Raw genomic sequence first — 26,941 nt, 5'->3', positions numbered from 1 at the left:
GTAAAGAGAGAGATAACTTTGTGTGTGAGAGAGAGCGTTATCTGTGGTAGAGACAAACAGAGAGGGAGTGAGAAAAATAAAGTGCTGGTAGAAAGAGAGAGCTAGCTGTGTTAGAGAGAGCAATATCTGTTAGAGAGAAGAGAGCTCTTATAGAGACAGACCGAGCTGAGATCTCCCACAGTGTGAGAGAGAGAGAGAGACAGAGAGCAATCTGACAGAGAGAGCAGTCTGATAGACAGTGAGAGAGAGAACAGTCTGATAGACAGTGAGAGCAGTGTGACAGAGACAGTGAGAGCAGTCTGATAGACAGAGACAGTGAGAGCAGTGTGACAGAGAGAGACAGAGAGAGCAGTCTGATAGACAGAGACAGTGAGAGCAGTGTGGCAGAGTGAGACAGAGAGAGCAGTCTGATAGACAGAGACAGTGAGAGCAGTGTGACAGAGACAGTGAGAGCAGTGTGACAGAGAGAGACAGAGAGAGCAGTCTGATAGAGAGAGACAGAGAGAGCAGTCTGATAGAGAGAGACAGAGAGAGCAGTGTGACAGAGAGAGACAGAGAGAGCAGTGTGACAGAGAGAGACAGAGAGAGCAGTGTGACAGAGAGAAACAGTGAGAGCAGTGTGACAGAGAGAGCAGTGTGATAGAGAGAGACAGTGAGAGCAGTCTGATAGAGAGAGACAGTGAGAGCAGTCTGATAGAGAGAGACAGTGAGAGCAGTGTGACAGAGAGACAGTGAGAGCAGTCTGATAGAGAGAGACAGAGAGAGCAGTCTGATAGAGAGAGACAGTGAGAGCAGTCTGATAGAGAGAGACAGAGAGAGACAGAGAGAGCAGTCTGACAGAGAGAGACAGAGAGAGGGAGCAGTCTGATAGAGAGAGACAGAGAAAGGGAGCAGTCTGATAGAGAGAGACAGAGAAAGGGAGCAGTCTGATAGACAGTGAGAGAGGGAGCCTGGCCCCTGCCTGCCGGAGGAGGAGCTCTGTTCCCGGAGTGTGGGGCTGTCTCTCTCTCGGGCTGAGATGCTGCTCACACAGGGAGAGCCGGTCTGTGTGCTGGGGGCGATCTGACAGCCAGGACTCACCTACCTACCGCCACCTACCTACCGCCACCTACCTACCTACCTCCCACCCCCCGGGACTCACCGCCTGCCCGCCGCTGGGATGCCGCTAGGGATGGTCCCTGTCCGCCCGGACCTGGTGCTGCTCTCCGGGATCCTGCTCAGCTCAGGTAGGTCAGACCCACTTACCAACAGTCAGGGTCTGGGTGGGCAGGGGGGGGGGGGGGGCGGGCTGGTTAACAGGTTTCTATTGATGGCTTGGAATTAACTCTGTGTTTGCTGGGCTGCCCGGGCAGGGCTGGGAAGTTTAACATTCCACTGATATCTGGGGGGCAGTCAGGGATTTATTGGGGGCTTCACTGAATTGGAGAATAAAGTTCCAGCTTGTCTGATCCAGGTCTCCCTGAGCATCCTGTGTCTGTGCAGAATGTGTGGAATTCAACGAGCAACTTTGTATCCGTGTGAGGAGGGGGGGGGAGACATCACATTCCAGGGGACAGACACTGGGGGGATCCCTGGACTATTCACCTGTACGGATTAATGCTTCCTTTTGGGCTGATTGATTGCTCTCTGCCTGCCTGGCATTGTGAATTATCTGTCTGTGGAAATATGAGAAAACCTACAGGGGTACAGTATGCTGTAAAGGGGAGCTGAACTTTGGGGATTAGATGGTTTCCCATGTCTGTCTCCCTCCTTCCCACCTCCCAGGGCAGAATAAAACATTGATCTGCTGGGCTATTATACCAAGGACTGTGCAAACCAAGTGCCCAGATTTATGGAAGAATTGCTGGTGGGAGGGGGCTTAGGGGGGCACAGCTGGCACCAAGACTTATTAACCACTTCCTGGCTGTGCCATCCTTAGAAATGATAATAATAATAAGTATCGCCTGTAATACTGATGAGTTATTTGTCGTTTTTACCGCGCAGGGAGACTGTGACTTTGTGATCGGGAAATAATGTCCCTGGGAGGGGGTTAAAAGGATCAATCAATGGCAAGTTCAAGGGGTTACTAAGAAAGTTCTCCTGGGACACAGACAATGGCTTATTGAGACACTGGGAAGGATTTCTGACTGACCTCTGACATTCATATTGTGTTTCACAGTCACCAGAGAGGAATATTGTATTGTACCTATTCATTTACTGCTGTGGATAGCTCCCCTGGCCCCCCTTAGAATTACTGCTATCTGTGGTATAATGTGCCTGGTACCCTCTGATACAGTATACAGTGAGGGTGATGTGTTGGGGTACCCTCTAATACAGTATACAGTGAGGGTGATGTGTTGGGGTACCCTCTGATACAGTATACAGTGAGGGTGATGTGTTGGGATACCTTCTGATACAGTATACAGTGAGGGTGATGTGTTGGGATACCTTCTGATACAGTATACAGTGAGGGTGATGTGTTGGGGTACCCTCTGATACAGTATACAGTGAGGGTAATGTGTTGGGGTACCCTCTGATACAGTATACAGTGAGGGTGATGTGTTGGGGTACACTCTGATACAGTATTCAGTGAGGGTGATGTTTTGGGGTACCCTCTGATACAGTATACAGTGAGGGTAATGTGTTGGGGTACCCTCTGATACAGTATACAGTGAGGGTGATGTACACTCTGATACAGTATTTAGTGAGGGTGATGTGTTGGGGTACCCTCTGATACAGTATACAGTGAGGGTGATACAGTATTCAGTGAGGGTGATACAGATATGTTGGGGTACCTTCTGATGCAGTATACCGTGTGTGTGATACAATATACAGTGAGGGTGATACAGATATGTTGGGGTACCCTCTGATACAGTATACAGTGAGGGTGATACAGATATGTTGGGGTACCCTCTGATATAGTATATAGTGTGGGTGATACAGTATACAGTGAGGGTGATACAGTATACAGTGAGGGTGATACAGATATGTTGGGCTACCCTCTGATACAGTATACAGTGAGGGTGATACATATATGTTGGGGTACCCTCTGATACAGTATATAGTGTGGGTGATACAGTATACAGTGAGGGTGATACATATATGTTGGGGTACCCTCTGATACAGTATATAGTGTGGGTGATACAGTATACAGTGAGGGTGATACAGTATACAGTGAGGGTGATACAGATATGTTGGGCTACCCTCTGATACAGTATACAGTGAGGGTGATACATATATGTTGGGGTACCCTCTGATACAGTATATAGTGTGGGTGATACAGTATACAGTGAGGGTGATACATATATGTTGGGGTACCCTCTGATACAGTATATAGTGTGGGTGATACAGTATACAGTGAGGGTGATACAGATATGTTGGGGTACCCTCTGATACAGTATACAGTGAGGGTGATACAGATATGTTGGGGTACCCTCTGATACAATATACAGTGAGGGCGATACACATATGTTGGGGTACCCTCTGATACAGTATACAGTGAGGGTGATACAGATATGTTGGGGTACCCTCTAATGCAGTATACAGTGAGGGTGATACAGTATACAATGAGGGTGATACATATATGTTGGGGTACCCTCTGATACAGTATACAGTGAGGGTGATACAGATATGTTGGGGTACCCTCTGATACAGTATACAGTGAGGGTGATACAGATATGTTGGGGTACCCTCTGATACAGTATATAGTGTGGGTGATACAGTATACAGTGAGGGTGATACAGATATGTTGGGGTACCCTCTGATACAGTATACAGTGAGGGTGATACAGATATGTTGGGGTACCCTCTGATACAATATACAGTGAGGGTGATACAGATATGTTGGGGTACCCTCTGATACAGTATACAGTGAGGGTGATACAGATATGTTGGGGTACCCTCTGATACAATATACAGTGAGGGTGATGTGCTGTGAGTACAAGGTTGCAGTACCCAATGGGCAGTGCCAGGGCTGGCTTCTATTCATTGTGTGAGAGTATTTGCTACGCTAATGGTTAAACTGGCAGCTTCAGCCTCTGCCAGCCTCTGCCAGCCCAGCCTGCTGGGGACATCACTGTTTGTCTGGACAGAGTGAGAATCATATCCGCTTCTGCATGCACGATTCCCACTGCAATCTTGTCCGTCTCTTGCAAGAATGACGGTTTGTCATGCGGTGATCTCGCAGCTGGGCTAAAGATCTAGCTGGGTTCTCTCTTATTATTTTCTCATTCTGTGCAACAGACCTCATCTGGTCACTTTCAGAGCCTGGAGCTCAATTTAACCCACTGGATGCTACTGGAGCAAATTCCTAAAAAAAAATTTTAAATCACCTACTTGGTTGACTGATCTTGATGGGAGTTACAGCACCGTAGGGCCGTCAGACAAATGCTAATAGTATTTTGGCCTATTCCAGGTGCATCCCAGTGGCTTTGATCATTGCTTCCCAAATAAATCCTTATCTACTCATATTAGTCTAAGTGTAACCCTTTACCTCCCATTAGGACATAATTGGAAATCCTAAATTCTGAACAGTGGAGGGGTGCACGGGGCATCATTTAAGATCAAATGGATTACATAATAACATTTATGGTTGGTGGAATGTTGTGATCTTCCAGACAGGAGATCTGCCTAGTAGATTGTAAGCTCTTTAGCCTAATAAAAATCATTCACATGTTGTCTTTGGCATCATTGTAAAGTCTCATATAGAAATCCTATTTAGCTACCTTTCAATGTCAAAGAAAGCAGCGGCTCCAGGAAGGAATGGGTTAACCTGTGTAAGTTATTTGTGTGAACGTGTTTGCCTCACACCTTCCCATTGGGGTCCCTGCGTTTCCAGTCAGGAGATCAGGGGGAGATCAGTGTTTGAAGGATGGCTTCATACCAACCTAATGAGATAAAAGTGTCAGATTTTTTATCTTCTGGCATTATTTTTCACATCAATAAAAAATAAACTGTAAGATTAAATCTGTCTCCTCTCAGACTGTCAAGCACCAGGCAAAAATCAACTTTAGTTTGATGTTGACAGCGAGAGGTAGAACCATCTTTCCTCCTATTTACTAAACTGTCAGAACTTTTATATTGTGGATGGGTCATCTTTACTGTCTCACGCTGCTAACACCAACACATGAGAGGCTTATTCACTAAACAGTGGAATGTAGCAAAGACATAATGAATTGTACAATTTGGGCCAAGTAGCCAAGCTGTGACTACATCAGAGTTGGGGAATGTCCCCAAATCAGTTATTGTTTCCCACATTTTGCAGTTTGGATTTAATTCACTACATTTTGGTATTTAGTGAATAAGCCCCTTTAGCGTTAGGTTGGATATTTTCAGACAGGTGATGTTCTGCCGCACAGGTTATATTTACTGAATGCGTCCTGTAACTGTGATGGGGTCCTTGTTTGGGCAATGTGTTTCAGATTCTTATTGCCGTACAATGTGCCAATCCGACAGCTGTGACCAGACTGATCTTATTGTTTTTTTTATAATTCAGTTGCAAGCGATATATTAATAGGATGAAAACTGCACAAACTGACTTTATCGTGATACAAACCTTTGCTATCTGTACAAAATAAAGACATCTCAGTGTGAGATTAACACGTCACAATTATCTCACTTTTTTTGACAAAAAAATGTCTGAATGTCCAAAGCTGTATCCAGTGATAACATGTAGAATGAGAGAGTTCTATTTATAATATTCTCCGAAATGTTTAATAAGATGTATACAGTGCCTGTTGCTGTGTCTACATGAAATCATGTCCTGGGTACAGTACACAAACATTTGTTGGATGTTAGGACCAAACACTTTAACCATGGCTTCGTTGTTTAATGTGAATTTGATTTACAAAACATGCCCACTGGTACAGTGCTTTAATGTCACCTTGAAATCAATTTCCAACATATTTTGTAATTCGTCATATCCACCTGCATTAACAATGTTGAGCTATGCTTAAACAGATTTCTTTGTCATATAAGCTTGCACTCTAAGCTGCTGCTATAACGCTAGTTGCACAGAATACCGTTTCCTTATAATACCTACAGATGTTGTGGAATCCTGGTTGGAAACATGATAGGTTTTTTTAGGTTTAGGCATCCTTCCTCGATGCTCTTCTTTCCATTAGACAGGTAACGGATTAAATACGTGCATTTTGGTTTATGGCAAATATTCACAAGCCTGTTGTGATCCTGCACCCTCCAGTCTCTGGTGGTTCAGTACGCCAGCCCACTGAGTATTCACAGCTGGACGGCGAAGGTCAGACAGTCTGGGCGCTCATGCCTTTTCAAGAGCGTACGGAGATTCTATACGATCTCTTATTAATATCAAATACATCTCAGCAAAGAACTAATGTGTGCGCTGATCACGGCTGCTTGACGGGGGAAGGGCTGGGGCAGGGAAATCTTATCTTAAATCTGCCTGGAGTATTAATACAAATGTTAAAACCGCCATCTCTCTGCTCTGGTCCATTCTTTCATTCTCTGTTTCTCTGTCCATCTGTGAACCTCTGTGTTTAGAAATGTGGATATAATACTATATCTCTCGCTCAGCCTTTCTCTCTCTCTCTCTCTATATATATATACACATATTATTATACAAATATAGATATAATTATATATTACACTGTATCGCTCTCTTACTCACTCAACGTCTTGTTCTCTCTCTATTTATATATATATATATATTTTTATAAATATAGCTATAATTATTTTTATCTCTCCATAGCTCTCTCTCTCTCTTTCCCTCTTGCACGCTCTGATCAATCTTCCCTGGCTACTAAATCAATCTATTTCTGGAGAGCGAGCTCTTACTTTGATGTAGTAGAATGCCAAGTGCCAACCTTTGTCCCTCGCTAGATAGTGGATGCGGGCACAGTATTGCAACAGAAGGTTCACTGCGTGGGCAAATAGGTTCAGGGGAAAAGGCTTGGAAAGTGATGATTTACTCAGTGAGAAGGGATCATCATGTCCCAATAATTTACTGATCTTTAACATAAGATTTATTAGGGAAAAATTACTGAACGTTTACAGCAACGCTGTCACTTTCTAAATGCAGGAAAACATTTAAAACTTGTTAAAAACTATTATTATTATTATTAAGATGTTTCCCTAAGACATTGAGCAAAACAATTATTTATATTATATCACATGGAGCTTCAGCTATGATTAAGTTATGTTCTACAGCAATAGAGAAAAATGTTACTCCACTTACAGTAGAATTTGCACCAAAAGTTATGTTTCCTGCAGTGCATGCGCAAAAAAAACAATGTTTCAAATAGTGCATGCGCAACAAGACACGCTATGTTTCCCACAGTGCATGCGCAACAAGACACGTTATGTTTCCCACAGTGCATGCGCAAAAAGAAATACTATGTTTCCATTAGTGCACGCGCAAAAGTACATGCCATGCCTCCCGCAGTGCATGTACAAAAGGACACGCCATGTTTCCCACAGTGCGTGCGCAACAAGACACGCTATGTTTCCCACAGTGCATGCGCAACAAGACACGCTATGTTTCCCACAGTGCATGCGCAACAAGACACGTTATGTTTCCCACAGTGCATGCGCAAAAAGAAATACTATGTTTCCATTAGTGCACGCGCAAAAGTACATGCCATGCCTCCCGCAGTGCATGTACAAAAGGACACGCCATGTTTCCCACAGTGCGTGCGCAACAAGACACGCTATGTTTCCCACAGTGCATGCGCAACAAGACACGCTATGTTTCCCACAGTGCATGCGCAAGAGTAAATGCCATGTTTCCCACAGTGCATGTTAACATTTCCCACAGAGCGGGTAGAAGTTAAAATGTTTCTGGTAGAACAGGTGGAAAATCACACATTCTCGCTCTAGGACTCCATTCATCTTGTTCTGAGAATTAGTTCCAGGTAACTTTCCGACATATAGATCACAAGAGAAATCCATTTACAATTCCCCATGTAGGAATTGTGTTAGGTTGTTGTACTAGTGTGTGCTGTAGAGCGGACACTAGGATAGTGCTATTGCAGAGACTGTATTACAATATTTTCTATAAAGTCTTTGCAGTTGACATCACTGGTGCTGAATGGGTTAATTAGAGAACTACCCCCCCCCCCCACCTAATTTGAATTGTTTGTTCTGATATCTCCCATTCAGTAAATAGACTGCACTAATCTTTCAGAAATATTGAGAATTCTGGGTCCGTGCTCTAACGAGAACAAACAGACGATTCTGATATTCTGAGCACCACACGTAGGTAATTAATCACACTGGCAGAGGACACGCATTAGGACCCTGGAAAAATGATATCCGTCCTTTTAATTATTTATAGAAAGTATTCACCATTATAACTGTACCATGATTTCAGTGTGCTTCAATAAAAGAGACATTTAATTAGACTGCTTCATGTGGGTTTGTCTGTAGGGTGGGATAAAAACATATAAATGACAGTATGTTGGAGCAGCATTATGATGACAGAATGTATCATTGTGTGCAGACAGTATGTAACTAACGTTAAATGAGAACATACGGGCACTTCCAATCGAGGATATGGTCAAGCTACGACTCTCGGGGGCCAGACAAAAACCCCTGGATAGCACCAACCAGTGATAATTGCCAGAATTTGTAATTGGATTTTGCTGAAACAGTTCTAATTGTTGACTTTGGCAATTGGATACGAATAAACTATTAAAATATGGATCTGTGTAAGGGTTATTATAGGCCAGTCACAAGTGGCTTTAAAAGTGTCCAAGGATATCATTGAAATAACTGGAAAACTTTGTCTATCCATAACTTACATCGCTCTGGACCTTCTTACTCTCCTTCATATCTGTGTGTGTTCTTCCGATGCTGGCATTTCTCCTGCCACCCGAACTACCAATGGCAGCAGCATCACTCGATGAATGCTGTGGGGTATATTCATTGGTGACTATGTGCTGACAATTCGCTTGCAAAAATGAATCCCAAATACATAAACTGTGAAACCCTTTTCTGCGTTGGAGATTTGTCTACTAGCTTCACTATACCGCCATGAATTTCGCAACTTAATCAACGCTGCTCGCTGCTAAACCCACACGTGTCCCAGAGATACGACGTGCCTTGACTTTGTCTATCTTTGGCCAAATCTTGATTCTGTTTTCAAATTCTTTAAGATGGGCTACTGAGTGCCGCCGGTGGGGGCAGGTTTTGTTGACCTCCCTTGGGGTACCTCGGAGTCACTTCCAATACCAGCATCATTTTAACGATGATTTTCGAGGGATTTATTAAACAAGTTAATATTTAGATCACCCTTTAAAATGTCACCATAGCTCTATGGTAAAGTTGTCTTTGTAAGAGTGTAGCATTATATCGCTATTAATCGCTGTGGATCATGTGTTCCCCCTACTCCAGCATCGTAACATCATCCCATAACCCCGTAATAACACTGGCCTCTGTTACAGTGTCACTCAAACAATGCTCAGTGTTTTACAATGGGAATTTCAATGGCAGCATTTTAATGCCAACCTTGGCTGGTAAAACCTCTGTGTATTTAAGTATTTATTTATTGCTGAATGTATGTATAAGATATATCGGTATGTATAGTGAACCCAAGCATGCTAACCCCAGACTGGTACTGATAGTGAAAGGTGCTGTACTGTCAGGCCAGACACTAATTATCAGCACAAATTATAAAAAATACAAATCCCGGGGGCTCCGTAACTGGATCCGTTTGTAGGGAAGCGGACGGCTCTAGTTCACAGCTGGCGCTATAAAATAAATTGATTTAATCAATCCTTTATTTATAATTTGTATTGCAATAAAGTATATTTGTTTTATTACTTCAAGACAATGTGCATCAAATTAATTGCATATATTTGCACCCTAGCATGCCGGACTGTGGACTACTCAATGCATCAGTGACTGTGTACATTAAGTTAATTATACTTTAACTTAAATCAAATTGGAATATAAAAGTGATCAGTCACTGTCAGACTAGTGAATCTATCTATAATAATAGACTACATACAATAGACAGAGGCTGCTGGTTTTACTCATTATATTATCACTTCCAAGGGTCCCTGTAACTCTCCAGCTGTCCTTTCCTGGGGTCTCTCATTTAGGAGAACTGAGCTCCACAGTAATAATACTCCCAGTAATGTGTCTGAGTGTATAACGGAGCTCAACAGCAATAATACTCTCAGTAATGTGTCTGAGTGTATAACGGAGCTCAACAGCAATAATACTCCCAGTAATGTGTCTGAGTGTATAACGGAGCTCCACAGTAATAATACTCCCAGTAATATGTCTGAGTGTATAACAGAGCTCCACAGCAATAACACTCCCAGTAATGTGTCTGAGTGTATAACAGAGCTCCACAGCAATAATACTCCCAGTGATGTGTCTGAGTGTGTAACAGAGCTCCACAGCAATAATACTGCCAGTAATGTGTCTGAGTGTATAACAAAGCTCCACAGTAATAATACTCCCAGTAATGTGTCTGAGTGTATAACAGAGCTCCACAGCAATAATACTCCCAGTAATGTGCCTTTAAACTACAATAAATGTGTGTTTAGCAATCAGTCTGTGTAAATAAGATACATTGTTTTTGGTAGAAATTACTGTTTCAGTTTTAGAAATGGCTGTCACTAGGTCATGTACAATGTTTAACCTATATGTCCAACATATCCCCAGATAGCCAGATAGCTTGAATCTGAGCGCTCAATATATCCGAACAGTGCTCAGATATCACGATTACAGTTGGATCGCCATGGGGTTAAACAATAGTAAGGGCTGATGGGAGATTGAGGAGGGACAAAGCAGCCAGTTTCAACTGGTCTGGCAGTGTCCCTGGGACAACGCCCTGCTGGAGAAACAATAGGACAGGAAAAAGGGGGAGGGGAAGAGGCACATTTTCCCATGGAAGTTCCTTTTTAGCATGTCCTTATGCAGGGCCCATAGTCTTGGGGCAGGAGGCTGGCAATCAGGCAAAGGGTAGGTCATCACATCTTTATATAACCACACCCCTGGATACATCTCCAGCCACACACACTACAATGTAATAAATAACCCCGCCCCTGGACACACCACCAGCTACATCCCCACAAATGTCACGGAATAGCCCCACGCCTGGACACACCTCAAGCCACACCCCCTACAATGTATTAAATAACCCCACCCCTGGATACATCTCCAGCCACACACACTACAATGTAATAAATAACCCCGCCCCTGGACACACCACCAGCTACATCCCCACAAATGTCACGGAATAGCCCCACGCCTGGACACACCTCAAGCCACACCCCACCAAATTACTTTAAATAACCCTGCGCCTGGACACACCTCCAGTCACACCTTACAAAATGTATTTATATAACCCCACCCCTGGATACACCTCCAGCCACACCCTACAATGTAATAAATAACCCCGCCCCTGGACACACCACCAGCTACATCCCCACAAATGTCACGGAATAGCCCCACCCCTGGACACACCTCAAGCCACACCCCACCAAATTACTTTAAATAACCCTGCGCCTGGACACACCTCCAGTCACACCTTACAAAATGTCTTTATATAACCCCACCCCTGGACACACCTCCAGTCACACCCCCTACAATGTATTAAATAACCCCGCCCTTGGATACACCTCCAGCCACACCCCCTACAATGTATTAAATAACCCCGCCCTTGGATACACCTCCAGCCACACCCCCTACAATGTATTAAATAACACCGCCCCTGGATACACCACCAGCTACATCCCCACAAATGTCACGGAATAACCCCACCCCTGGACACACCTCCAGCCACACCCCCTACAATGTATTAAATAACCCCACCCCTGGACACACCTCCAGTCTCACACCCTAAAATGTTTTTGAATAGCCACTCCCACAGGCACACCTATTAATAAAAGTGGAGCTGTTTGAAATTGCAAGGGGGGATGGTACGCAGCTGGAACATTGTCCATTTTAACTAACCGAGAACTGGGGACAGACTATACCTTACCTGCGATTATCATCATATTGCGATTATCATCATACGTAGGCCATTCAGATCAAACTGCGAGGCATTCGGTTAAAGGGACAGCTTAATGCAAACTGCACATTATACGTCTTACAGAAAGCGTGGAAATGGTTAAACTCTATGCATGTAATGCTGATATCCAGTCCTTAAATGGCAGCCATTAGCAAGCTATACAAATAGGAACACATTTTACTGTGAATTAGTCTGAAAGGATGTCATAATGATATTACAGTAACCCAAAACCTTCATGTATCATGGATAAAAAAAATAATAATAGAATCTATAGATACCGGAGAGGCCAGACATGTAGCAAGAGCAGTGAATAAAAAGACTCCTGGTCCCCAAGAGCTTGCAATCTAGCAGCAGTCAAACATTATAAGAAAATATTATTCAATAAACCCTCGCCATATTCCTGCATGTATTAGCAGCGCTTGACTATCACTCATCTCAGAGATAGTTAACCTTGGCACACTAAGTGTTTGCAAACTACATTTCCCATGATGCTCAGTCTGCCTTAATACTAGGCCAAACCTGCATCAGGGAACCTTGTTGTTGTGTAATTATGTTGCTCACAGTTACCAGCATTCAGTCATTGAAACCTTCAGGGACTGAGCTCTGTGTGACCGTCCAGTCAATCAAACACTGTGTGTGCTTTATTCCTGCACTGCCCCTCCGGTACGAAAAGTTGAAAATGGATTTCCATGCGTAAAGGATTCTGGTCTCTGAGCAGAGGAAGGCCTGTTTTGTTTCATTTTGTTACTGCTGTTACAGTCCAAACACTGAACCTCGAAAGCCCCAATAATGTAAGGCCCTCCCGATCAGGATGAAACATATTGTGCCTATAAATTGATGCTGTCTCCCAGGGACTCGAAGCAAATCATTCCTTCTCCCTTTCAGGCTCTTTGTAAAGGTTTGTCGGCAGAGAGTGTCAAAAATAGACAAGAAAGGGGAAAAGAGATAAAACGCCACATCAGATCAAATAAGGGGAATGGGCGACAAGGCGAGAGGAATGATGAAATGCGAGGTACAAGTACAAAAAACAAGGGATCAGAATTAAAAGAAAGACAGAACGGCAGGGGGGCAGGTGAGACACAATGACAGGAAGATGGGGGGAGGAGAGCAAACGGCGGGGGGAGAGGACGGATGGGGCGCAAAGCTCGTTAGACATGGATAACGTGTGTTCGTGGAAAGAGGGAGAAATGAACATGCCTCTCTCTACTCGCGCATTAGCAAAAAAAAGTCACTCTGAGTCCACATTATCCAGTGAATCTGTCAAATGTGTGAACTGTCACAACTGCATATTCTCAATATTAAACACGCATATTAATAATGAATCGCATACATTAGGCAAACGCAGGAATGTTAACTTGATCACGCATGTCACTGGGAGGGCTACTTTATAGAAATTTCCTTTTAAAAAATGTACTTATGTAGAGGTAAGTAGGGGTCTTGTGCTCTCAAAGAACTGGAAGCAGGGTGGCTGATTGTTATGGGAGTTAAAGTGAAGTATGCATGGCTATGCCTACTGGAACTGCAGGCAAGTGCCTAAGCCAGGTAAGGGTCAAACCATTCATAAAAGGTTTAACAACTTACCTTTGAGTGGCGTTGGTGCGCTGCTGACACCATAACCACTACAGTGCAATATAGTGCTTATACTGCTTAGAGTACCCCTTTAAAACATTGAAAAAGTGCGTATTAAGCACTGTTGCAATAACTACTTATTAATGGCTCCTAGGAATATTGAAGAGCTTTTAATGAGTCTAACACTTTGTATATTTGGCTTAGTACATATTGTCTAATCTGCATACATCAGGAGTGGAAATTCTGCAAACTAGATTCGGTGAATATTAAAGTATCCATATGCTTGTGTACAAGACTTGTAAGTCGTACGATACATTTATAACTGTTAATATAGGCCAGTATCTCTATTAGTTACTGATATTCTATCACCAAGGTGCTGTTGGACTTAAATCCTCATCATCCTGGCTGAAGCGCTTGGACATCAGACATAATAAAATTCATTGGATACCCAGTGTTATTGTCAGAGACAGATGCTAATCCTGGGGGGTGACCTCAGAAAAATCTGGATGACCTGGGGATGATGAGGATGACCTGAGGATGATGATAATGACCTGGGGATGATAAGAATGACCTGGGGATGATGTGGATGACCTGGGGATGATGTGAATGACCTGGGGATGATGAGGATGACCTGGGGATGATGAGGATGACCTGCGAATGATGAGGATGACCTGGGGATGATGAGAATGACCTGGGGATGATGTGAATGACCTGGGGATGATGTGGATGATCTGGGGATGATGAGGATGACCTGGGAATGATGAGGATGACTGATGTTTCCCTACAATTTGCCAGTTTGGTTTTCAGTTTGGCACTATGCACTAGAAGAAAAGACTCCTTAATGCACACTCAGTTCCCAAACTGACGTCAGAGGGCCCAGATTCAAGCAGAACAAGCTATTTATATTCCTGGAACAACATCGCCCCAATCATGATATCAGATTTCATATAAAACCTTTTTATTTTAATAACAGCGGCTGACTGGGAGCACACCGATAGCCTGGGGGAGAGTCGCTGTGGGAGGGGATTAAACCCTGTATGACATTATAATGCCTTGTCTTTACATATAATAATAATAACAGTAATAATAATAACAGTAATTAGATTAGGGCTGAGTAACAATGTCGCTCTGTATTACTGGATGGCATAGGAAGTGACCGTTTGCCTCCTGTGGGGGAAAGCTCTGCTAGTGAGAGTGGGGTGGCTGCACAGGAGTTGCATGAGTGCTGCACAGCGGGGTACGTGGGGGGCTCGGTGGGGGGGGGCTGCACTGCTAGAGCCGTAAGAGGGACCGATCCCAGCTGGATGGACTGATCACAGCTTTATAATTTCACGAAGGAACCTCCTGGTGGCAGCAGCAGACGAGTTTTTCCACAATAGACAGAACAATCTGCTAATAGATACAGCAAAGGAAACACTCAGGCAGAGAGAGAGAGAGCACACTCAGTGAGAGAGAGTACACTCAGTGAGAGAGAGAGAGAGCACACTCAGGGAGATAGAGAGAGCACACTCAGTGAGAGAGAGAGCACACTCAGTGAGAGAGTGAGAGAGAGAGAACACTCACAGGGAGATAGAGAGAGCACAGTCAGTGAGAGAGAGAGAGCACACTCATTGAGAGAGAGAGCACACTCAGTGAGAGAGTGAGAGAGAGAGAACACTCACAGGGAGATAGAGAGAGCACAGTCAGTGAGAGAGAGAGCACACTCAGGGAGATAGAGAGTACACTCAGTGAGAGAATGGGAACACTCAGTGAGAGAGAGTACACTTAGAGAGAGAGCACACTCAGGGAGCGAGAGCACACTCAGGGAGCGAGAGAGAGCACACTCAGTTAGAGAGGGAGAGCACACTCAGTGAGAGCAAGAGTACACTCAGGAAGCGAGAGAGAGTGCACACTCTGAGAGAGAGAGTACACTCAGTGAGAGAGAGTACACTCAGTGAGAGAGATCGCACACTCAGGGAGCAAGAGAGAGAGAACACTCAGTGAGAGAGAGGGAGAACACTTGGAGAGAGAACACACTCAGTGAGCGAGAGAGAGTACACTCAGGGAGAGAGAGCGCGAGAGAAAGCACACTCAGTGAGAGCAAGAGTACACTTAGGAAGCGAGAGAGTGAGAGAGAGAGTACACTCAGTGAGAGAGAGAGCACACTCAGGGAGCAAGAGAGAGAACACACTCGGAGAGAGAGCACACTCGGAGAGAGAAGAGCGAGAGAGAGTACACTCAGGGAGCGAGGGCGAGCACACTCGGAGAGAGAGCTAGTCAGGACATTGTAAACTGTATTCAATAAAAAAAGAGAATTGCGGTGAACCTTAAACCAATATTCAGGCTAAAGTAGCTGAGCTGTGATCAGCTGATTTGCAGAATTTAATATTTTGGCTTAAAATGTGAGATTCGCCTTCTCTACAGACCAGAGATCAGTGTGTTTTAGGTCAGTGTTTGTGAACATACAATTATCAGTTTTATTTTCTAATATTCGACTTGTTCCAAGTTGCCGATGCAGGTTTTGTTGGCTGATGTTGGGGAATTCACCTAATTAGCTCGCAATTTGTGGCTGGATGAGAGAGAGGCGTAGAGAGCATTTTCTAGCTGCCTTGTAAACCTGACCACCGGTTACTACTCACGGGCGATTAGTATTGTTAAGTAGATATTGCTAAAAGGTTCCATACTCTTCTCTGAGCCTCGGACTTGTGTTCGTTCTGAATCTGTAACCTCTCTGCCCTTTACTCCGGATGTTTGATTCCACCCGCGATTCCTGACAAGCTCAGTGCGGGCAGGAGATACGAGGAGACTCGGGGGCTTAAATAATGAGTTCAGATCAGCAAAAGGTCAAGAAAAAAAAGAATCATCTATTGGGTGTAAAAGGGGCGAATGCAGGTGACCAGCGTTCAAAGGGCTGACACTGGTACTGAGAATAGAAATCTAAGAAACAGCAAAACACCAAAAATAAAGAAAAAACAATACTATTCAATAAATATTTAGCATATAGAAATAGCAGAAGCGCTACTGGACCTGGTGACCAGCAATAATACTCCTAGTAATGTGTCTGAGTGTATAACGGAGCTCCACAGCAATAATACTCCCAGTAATGTGTCTGAGTATATAACAGAGCTCCACAGTAATAATACTCCCAGTAATGTGTCTGAGTGTATAACAGAGCTCCACAGCAATAATACTCCCAGTAATGTCTGAGTGTATAACAGAGCTCCACAGCAATAATACTCCCAGTAATGTGTCTGAGTGTATAACAGAGCTCCACAGCAATAATACTCCCAGTAATGTGTCTGAGTGTATAACAGAGCTCCACAGTAATAATACTCCCAGTAATGTGTCTGAGTGTATAACAGAGCTCCACAGCAATAATACTCCCAGTAATGTGACTGAGTGTATAAGAGAGCTCCACAGCAATAATACTCCCAGTAATGTGTCCGAGTGTATAACAGAGCTCCACAGCAATAATACTCCCAGTAATGTGTCCGAGTGTATAACAGAGCTCCACAGCAATAATACTCCCAGTAATGTGTCCGAGTGTATAACAGAGTTCCACAGCAATAATACTCCCAGTAATGTGTCTGAGTGTATAACAGAGCTCCACAGCAATAATACTCCCAGTAATGTGTCCGAGTGTATAACAGAGCTCCACAGCAATAATACTCCCAGTAATGTGTCCGAGTGTATAACAGAGCTCCACAGCAATAATACTCCCAGTAATGTGTCTGAGTGTATAACAGAGTTCCACAGCAATAATACTCCCAGTAATGTGTCTGAGTGTATAACAGAGTTCCACAGCAATAATACTCCCAGTAATGTGTCTTTAAACTAAAATAAATGTGTTTAGAAATCGGTCTGTGGAAATAAGATACATTGTTATTGTTCTAAATAACATCCCTGCCCATGGCCACAACCCAACTCACACTCCGATCAGCCTAACCCATGGCCACACCCCAACTCACACTCAGAACAGCCCACTCACACTCAGAACAGCCCCTCCCCTGGCAACATCCCCACTCACACATAGAATATCGTCACCCTTGGCCACACCCACACTCTGAACAGCCCTGCCTCGGTCACGCCCTGACTCAGAACAGCCTCACTCACACTCAGAACAGACCACCCTTGGCTACCCCTCACTCACACTCAGTACAGACCCGCCCCTGGCAACACCCCCACTCTGAACAGCCCTGCCTCGGTCACACCCTGACTCAGAACAGTCCCGTCCCATGGCCACAGCCCCACTCACTCACACTCAGAACAGCCCCACCATTGGCTACCCCCCGCTCACACTCAGAACAGACCCGCCCCTGACCACCCTCCAACTCACACTCAAAACAACCACACCCACCCTCTTAATAGTCCTGCCCCTGTTTAAACCCCGACTCAGAAGAGCCCTACCCATGTCCACACCCCACTCACACCCCTAAACTTAAAGTGTCCCTCTTTGTCCATGTGAAATGTTGGGAGCTATGTGGCTTTGGTGTCTAGTGACATGCTCTTGAGACCACAAACCTCCAGTTGAGCCCTGGAGTCTTCTCTGCATCCTAATGACAGAGTTTGCAGGATCCGAATTGTGATGTTGTAATAAATTGGCAGTAAAAATGCTACTTAATTTCTCAAGCATTAATAATCCCTCCTCAGATTGCACGCACAGGGTATTCTAAGTATCGATCTTATGGTACAGAGTTTCCTGCTGTAATGACCTAGATCTTCTCTCAGTATAACCAACACTGAAATCCGTTCTAACAGTGACTTAACCGAGGGATCTGAAACATTGTTCCGAATTACCAAAAATCAATCCAGACAGACAGGCAGAACTTTATAGTAAATCGAGAGAATTACATTCGTATTGAACCTTTGGACACTGAATATTGCAGCAAATTACATTTTGATATGTTGCAGTATATAGTCATATATTTTACTTTGCAGTGTTGTGGTTTTATTAAAAGAACACTCTAAAGTTAAAAATACATATTGTGACGTACGCTCCTTACCCTGGACGTTTGCCACAAACTCCTGGAGGAGTGTGGAAGCTAGCGTCCTGCCCACCGACTATGGGCCATATACTTTGTGTCGAAATTAATACTTTGCTTTCTGTTCACCAGACATTTCCCTGGTTGTTTTACAGTTTCCCGAACAGAAACACTTTTCCTGCGTTCGGTAGATAAATCTTCCGAACACCGACCACCCCTCTGGCTCATTAACTTCAAAGAAACAACAGGATTAAGTGCTCTCTCTGTGTGACCGCCATTCGTATAACCGAACACCACGTGCTGGAGAAAACGGTGGCCATCTTGTCGCTCGAATGCAGGCAGCGGGACTTGGTCGTCGAGTGTCTGGAACACTAAGTCGGACACTCAACCTCGCGAACACCGATGAAACCATACGAACGCCTGCTTCTTTCCACAACAAGCCAGGAGAGCGCTGTTCAGTATTTTTCTTAATAGGAACAATTCGAACAAACGCTAACTATGAGCCAGGGGATTCATTTGTTTTTTTGGTCAGTTTAGAACTCCCGAAATTGACCGGCCGCTACCACTAAAACTATGGAACTGATTTGGGCGATTCCACTCTATTCGTGGGATCTGAGCACTATTTGGACAACTTGGGCGCTCAGATCAAGGCTATCCGGGGATATCATATTTGTGGGGGTTCCTATATGTTTATTATGTATGTTCATGTGTTTTAATAGTTCATGTCTTTATTGCCTGGTCATGCTGACACTTTGTAACCATTTTGTTAAAGCGTATTCAGGCATGTTTTACTGCCTCCTGATTTTGTATATAAGTGGGCCAGTTGGGCTAGATTAAACACATTCGTTTCTACCCTTCATCAAGTCTCGGCTGATGTTTGGAGAATTGGGAGCTATAATCACTGCTTCACTGGAGAATTGAGAGAACTACAGCAGATATACTCAGTCAGAGTGTAGGGGAGCTGTTACACATATGTTTATTTTAACATTGGTGTACAGATTGCATCGCAGGCTCCGCACACTGGGGCAGTACTTGCAAGTAATATTGCTTTAGTACAGTTTTTGGGGCCAGTTCCTGATGTCCATAAAGGTGGGAACGGCTGGACAAGACCTCAAAAATTGTTACTGTCCCTTGGAAATCGTGATGTTGGGAGGCATGACTTTAGGGTGTTCCTTTATTGTTTTTAATTTTCTATCTAAAAATGAAAAAGCTTTTAAAACAATGCCATACAACTTACCTGTAATTCAGCACTGTGATAGTACAGTCTCTGCTGGGATCATTGACAATCTTGATCCAATCATTGGAGACTTGCGGCGCATGTAGAGTACTCTCACGCATGCGCAAGAATACAACAGTGATATCTATGGAGGATCCTGTGAGACTGCAAGGGCCTCCGCTGATATTGTCTCGCGATCAGCTGGGAGAATGGACAACACTTGATGGCGGTCGCTCCACCTTTTCGTCAATACTAAAACCAAGTAGTCGCTACCTTGTCTCAGTATTTCAGTGAAATATCAACACGGTCAATATGAGAATTTCATAAAGATAAAATTTTTATAAAGTACTCAATTTTCAGGGTGTTGACAGAACGCTTTAAGGAAGCGGCTGTCAGTATAATATACTAATTGGTGTTGAATTTTCATGATAATCAGCCTTTAACAAGCTGATTAACTTTATTAATTGGACTATTTTCATGTAAGTTATCCTGAGTAGTGTTTTTCTTTAAGTGATATATCCCATATAAACACACCATGTATATATATAGTGTTTGCATGCAGGAAAGATAGTGTCTCGTTGTTAGACAATATTTTTTATGTGAATAATCATTTATTTCATAGCTCTCGTATTGCCATGTTATATGGTGTTATACACGCTCACAATCCCTTACAAACAGTTGAGCAAGAACGCAGCATCGGCAAATTATAATCCTATTATCTACAGCCACGTTTTTCCCGAGCAGAAATCTGTGTATATTTGCATTTTATTTTATTAGATGTTGTGCTTGATTTAAATTGAAATGACTTGAATAAATTGGAATATTAATGAGCAATTTCTAGCGCTACCTCCAACAGTTCTGTGTATTTAAAAAACCCAAAACAAAAACAAAAAAAAACAGCTGTGTGTGTTTTTCCCCAAGATTGGGTTTTGCAGAGTTTGTATTTGAGGTTATTAAGTAGTCATACGGATGTTTTGGAGGGGGGGGGGGGTGGGGTAATATTTCATGCACACGGATCCCACCCACGCCACTCGGCTAAATCTAAGTGATAAAGATTGCGTTTGATGTGTGTGTGTATGGGAGCATGCCAATAAGCTGTTCCTGCAGGGCGAGATTTGGAGAACGACGCTTTGTATCGCAGACAGATAGCTGGGGTTCTCTATCTCTCAATCTAATCCCTGCTGCATGCACACTGTTGCTGGGTAAACTGAGATAGCACCCATGGAAGGCACAGATAACACTTTGATGGAAATAACCTGTTTTTAGTAAATATCCCCCAGCAGTCAAGCTGAGCTGATTTTCCAAGTATAATGGTTTTAAATGTTTTTTGTTTTTTTTTCATTTTTGAATATCCTAACAGCACAGGATTATAGCATCTTCTCATGTTTGCACAGGTGGATATTTGAGAGAGTCAGGGAGATCCAATGTTCTCCTCTGCTGATGGGGTCATACTGGAATACACGTGGGTGGCTGGGTGGGTTGTAGAGTCCAACGTTGGTCTTTGGGCAAGTCTGGAGTCAGAATCAAAGGATTGATGACAAATGATTCTCTCCTGGGGATTAGGAATAAAGCAACCCCACAGGCCGATGGAAAGGTGGATACGCCACATTATAGTCCTGTGAAATCAGAGATAACAAAATCTCACTGGAGTGGGGAACAGGGCTACCTTTTTAGGCTTGGGGATGGAGCACTGGGCTTTCATATTGTGACAAGGAATAGGCAATAGCAACATCATATTGAGTTTGGAAATAAAAGCTAAACATTTCCTCATGAGTTACGAATGGAGGATAGAAAGACTGGGCTACCGATGATATATGTGGCTACTATATTACACTAGTGTACAGGGTTACCAAATGGGTGGGTAAGGAATGGGCATAAATAGTTTAGTCTATTTAAATCGTCTGAATAAATAAACTTGTAGCAGAAACTCCAGTTATAGAAAATGAATATAATTACTATACACGTCTAGTTTTCTATGTTTTTGTATATTTGCACTGGACATCCCTCATTATTTTACCACTAGACATATCGTATCCGTTTACTCTTATGGTTCACGCTACATGTCCCGTGGTTAGGGCGTTAGATCCGGTATGTCCCCGGTTTTAGACTGCATCATTTCTCTGCTCGCTGGTGACAGCAAGCTGTCTTTACCAAAGTCACTTTGGCTGTTAAGTCTTAGACAAATTATTGCTTAATCTGGAAACCGTGTATGCAGTGTGTGTTATTTATGTTGCCTTTAACGGCGTTTTGTTAGCTGCCTGTCCCGGGATGGGTCACTCCTTATATTGGTCATTTTAACTTCGCCATGAATGCAGTAAACAGAGGATGCTCTTCTTCATCGAGAGAAATGACTGAGGTAACAACACACCCCACAGTGGTGCTGACTGGTCCCTTCAGCTCATTTTTACTGGCTCCAACAATTCATGTTACAGGTGTTGGTGTAGACGCAGAATTGACCTACCGTATATAATTCTAGCACAAACACTCAATAAGGGAGTGTGCATTCATTCTTTTGTCAATTCCATGAGTGTCTTGAGGTGTAGAGTTTGTTATTATACAAATAAAAAGTTATTTATTGATCTTAGAAATATGAAAGGCTGAATTGTCCCGGCTGAGAATCCAGTCTGCTATTCTGCGAGCTGCAGTTAGGGCACTAACTACTGAACTGTCTCACAAGTTAATTAATGGAATGCATGAATAGATATATGACTTTTAAACTGGACCCATTAGTGCCATTAAATAAAGAAAAAAAAAACCCAAACACTAGCTACAGTCTCATATCCTTTTTATATGAGTCATTAATTAAGTCATTAATTGCATAATGTAAATACCAAGGGCTAGTATCCACTACAAACACACAGCGACCTCCACAAACGTTCATTTTACTGTAATAAATGTTCCATGTATTTACGTTGGGAGATATGAAGAATGTATCTTCGACGATGGCTTTTGTGGATTCTGTCTTGATACATAATAACTGTTGGGTTAAGACATTGCAGTTGCCAACAGATTGCGGCGAACGAGGATCACTGTTAATGATGCATATGTTCAGCTATGATAGTAAATAGCGTATTTCAAAAAGCCAACAGACATGTTGGATCTGGTCCAAATAATACCAGTGTTAAAAAATCTAAACTGTTTGTAATATATTTCAAAAATAACATCAGTGGACTAGAATCTCTTGAACTCTGCTTACCGAATAGCAGTTTTCAGATAGACTTCAATGGAGGGATTGAAAACACTGCTTCTGCTGGGAGAGGCCAGCCCAGGATGTCTATTTTATAGGCTGATAAAATAGAGTGGATATCTCTCAGGATCCAGGACTGTGGGACAGGACCCCAAATTTGGTGTGGCCCTTCTGTATCAGTGAGAGTTGGTGGAATGGTTTTCCAAATGAAGACTATGCACAGTTTGAGCAGTTGAGACTGTTTCAAGATGCCTTGGGTCAGGATGGGTGACCCCACACAAGCTCTCTATTCTTCTGCTTTAGGTGATTGGTGGTAAGGGTAAGCAGGCACTCAAAAAAGGTATTTACTTGTACAGAGAGTGTGCTCTACAGAATAACACACATCACAAACAAAAGTACATCTTTTTATATGGAACGACTTAAATATTATGATTAGCTCTATAAAATCACTCTGAAGGGGTTAACGGGGCTTACAGTAGAAGGACTAAGGTAAATTGACCCCCGCTGTGTCTGCACCCCCAACCCTAATTGACCTATAAGGAGAGTGGGTTATGGCACCCAAAACTGTCGCACCTCAGTGGGAAATTCTCCGAGTGCAGGGGCACAATTACATGTTATTATAAGAATGTACAAGTGGTGGGGGGGTTAGAGTGTACCCCCAGTCATAGTGAGACAGACATAAGTGTAATGTTGTACAATGTCAAAGAAGAATGATGACAAGTGAATGTGTATTATGATAACCAATCGCAATAAAACTAATTAAAATTTAATGTGTATTATGATAACCAATCGCAATAAAACAAATGAAAACAAATGAAAATTGAAAGTTAAATATTTTTATTTATAACGCTGGAGACTCAGACAGTGAACATACATCTTACCTAGCTGCAAGCCGGTCCCATGCTGCAGCTCTGCCCCACCAGCTGAGATACCATCAGTACTGCCAATCAGCCAATCTGCAGCCTCTCCTAGAGTGCGTGCACACACTGCCCTGTCAGTAACCTGCCCTGTGCGGGCAATGCTGCTCAGAAAACCTTTGAAATCAATATTTTAATGTGAGAAGCACTACCCCCTGCTTTGTGCTGTTGCAGAAATCAATGAGGGAAAGCCCTGATTGACAGATGTGAGGGTGTACCTTCGTACCTTTGCAAAAGTCCTGATTTCTCTTGAAAAGGGCACCTTTATAAAGTGTAAAAAAGGGGATACTCTTTTTACCCCAAATGCACTGTCATACCTAGCAACATTGGCTCCTGTGAAGTGGGACATCAGTGGCCGGGATAAAAGGATGTAGGCCAGTGATGTGCCTCACTGACGCTGCCCAAAGGGGGCGGGTCCACCAACAGAATTGACAGAAGTCAGCCTGGTGTGCATGCATGTCAGGCTGCCTGTCAATCAAGTAGGCTGGCATCCCAAGGGCAGACAATGCAGGGAGTGCTGTTTCAGTGCTCTTTTTAGGGTCCTAATGCCTTGATAGTGTGTGACTGTGTCAAATGCCTGCGCTATGATTGTTGGGGGCAGTTCCCTGGTATCCATAAAAGTGGGACATCATGGAGCCTAGTCGAGAAGGTGGGAGAGGACCCAAAAATTGTGACAGCCCCGGTGAAATCGGGACAGTTGGGAGGCCTGTACATCAGCAAGTAAAAGCGCTTTATAGACTTGGAGCATTTTTTTAATTAAAGGGATACTATAGTGCTAGGAATACAAAGTTGTATTCTACCTCGTGCTCCCTCCTCATGCCCCGCTCTGCAAAGGTTATTAAACCCTTACTGTACGCACTCAGAGTGGCAGAATATGGGCACTGCCTGCGGTATAAATCTCAGTGGGCAGAACTTGTGGGGGTGAGCCCTGACTCTCCCAGGGTAAAACCTTGTGGCAATGTACAGGATATACACAATGATCATTATTTAGAGTTTTGGGCTTTTCAGGAGCTGGAGAATAGCAGGGGGTGTTATCAATGGTCTGATGGTAACCCAATTACTGCACTACCTTTTAAAAGGGCTAGCTCGAGCAGACACCTAATTAAATGAGGACTGAAATGATCCTCAGAGACAGAATGAGCGGCTGAATAAAGCACAATAGGCTCTGCTATCATTATCTCTCGGTCAGATGCAGTTCTCACAGTGCCGGCCTGTATGAACCTGGCAGTCTATACCCACGTAGGGAAATCCTGGCCTCTCTCCCACCCCCTGCGTCCTTCTAATGAGAGGAGCCCCGTACATAATACAGGATTCCCAAATCCACAGAGATCTAACAGCCCCCAGTACCTGGCTGTATCCCCTACCCCCGTTTAGTAAATGCCAGCACTACAGAGATATTTATTATATCTGGAGATCAAAGGCATTAATAGTAAAATAATAGAGCAACATTGTAACAAAACGATGAACAACATCATGTTTCAGCGACTTTAGATAAAATTACTATAACTACTTCTGATCAAGACTCAAAATACATGAATCAAGTGAATCTCTTGGGTTGTTAACTGACATCAGCCATAGACAGCCTTTCATCCTTCTGAATACTATTTTACCAGGACTTCCTGAATAAAATAAAAGCTGGATGAACTTTTCCTTATATGTCTATATATTTGCACATGTAAAGGAAGGTAGCTTTGAGGGAGTGTTTGAAGGTGAGGAGGTTTGGAGATAATGCGTCAGTCCCTGAGAATTGGAGAATTGTTGTAATTTACGTCAATAAGCGGGAACACAGATGTGGTATGTGAGAAGTCTACTTTGGTTGCTAGCTCGAGCCCGTTACCCACTAACAGATTATACTGCTAGCGAAGGATGAGATAACTGAAGCACCATGTGTGACTCCAGCTTTACCAAGTCGTCTGACTCTGTTAACCTTGTTACTGAGATAAAGGAGGCCGTGGCCGGTTTTGTTAGCTGATTATCCATTGGAACAATACTCCATCTGTGAATTATGTCTAAACAATTGTAACTAATAATATCTTGGAAAACAGCAGATACAGCCGAGCTGAACAGACACTGTTATTGTCTAAGAATATGCAGCCAGCTGGTCACTAGCTAATGCCAGCACAGTGTATTTACCATCTCGCGTCTCATTCCACAATATCTTCCTATATTGAAGGCGCTGCTATTCTGTGTGTTATAATTGGAACACAAATGCACTAACTATACTGCCTCCCTTGGTAAACTCATTAGCTTCCAATATCATTTCTATGCGGATGACACGCAAATCTACCTGTCCTCTCCTGATCTCTCCCCGTCCCTCTTGACTAGTGTCTCTGACTGCCTCTCTGCTGTTTCTAACTGGATGGCTGCCCACTTCCTTAAACTAAACTTGACCAAAACTGAAATTCTGGTCTTTCCTCCCTCAAGTGTTGTTACTCCTGTGTCTGTCTCCCTCCAAGTCAATGGTGCTACCATCAGCTCCACCACGCAGGCTCGCTGCCTAGGTGTTCTCTTTGACTCCAATCTCTCCTTCAAGCCTCATGTTCAATCTATCACCAAATCCTGTGATTTCCATCTCAAAAACATTTCGCGCATCCACCCCTACTTAACGCCAGATGCGATTAAGGTGTTGGTCCATTCCACTGTCCTTTCTCACCTTGATTACTGTAATCCGCTTCTCAGTTGTCTTACGTGCTCCCAACTTGCGCCGTTACAGTCCATAATGAAGGCGGCAAGGCTGATCTTCCTGTCCGCCCGCACCTCCCATGCCTCACCCTTCTGTCAGTCCCTACATTGGCTTCCTATAAAATATAGAGCTCAATTTAAAATTCTGGTTCTTGCTTTCAAATGTCTACATAATGCTGCTCCCACCAATCTATCCTCCCTTATACACAAGTATGTCCCGTCTAGGCCCTTACGATCTGCTGAAGACTTACGTCTATCTTCTGTCCGTACTCCCACCTCTGATGCTCGCCTTCAAGACTTCTCGAGGGTTGCACCGTTCCTGTGGAACTCGCTTCCCTCCTCCGTTAGATGCTCACCCAGTCTCCACTCCTTCAAAAAATCATTAAAAACCCACTTCTTCATAAAAGCGTATCAATTAAACTGTTAATAGCTCCCA

At 43.5% G+C, this 26,941-nt stretch overlaps 1 protein-coding gene across 2 annotated transcripts in view; it reads left to right on the top strand.

Annotated features, from left to right (window-relative positions):
• The first annotated feature begins 978 nt into the window (after window positions 1-978).
• Window positions 979-26,941, top strand: part of KIRREL3 (kirre like nephrin family adhesion molecule 3) — a 692,535-nt gene continuing 666,572 nt past the window's right edge. For both annotated transcript variants that reach the window (XM_063437213.1, XM_063437212.1), the window contains exon 1: window positions 979-1,226. In XM_063437213.1, the coding sequence (XP_063293283.1) occupies window positions 1,160-1,226 (67 nt within the window). In that variant the 5' untranslated portion in view covers window positions 979-1,159. The remainder of the gene's footprint in view (window positions 1,227-26,941) is intronic.

The sequence above is a fragment of the Pelobates fuscus genome, chromosome 11 (assembly GCF_036172605.1).
Source record: "Pelobates fuscus isolate aPelFus1 chromosome 11, aPelFus1.pri, whole genome shotgun sequence".
NCBI classification, from domain to species: domain Eukaryota; kingdom Metazoa; phylum Chordata; class Amphibia; order Anura; family Pelobatidae; genus Pelobates; species Pelobates fuscus.
Note: the sequence above shows the minus strand (reverse complement) of the source record. Positions and strands in the feature narration are given on the sequence as shown.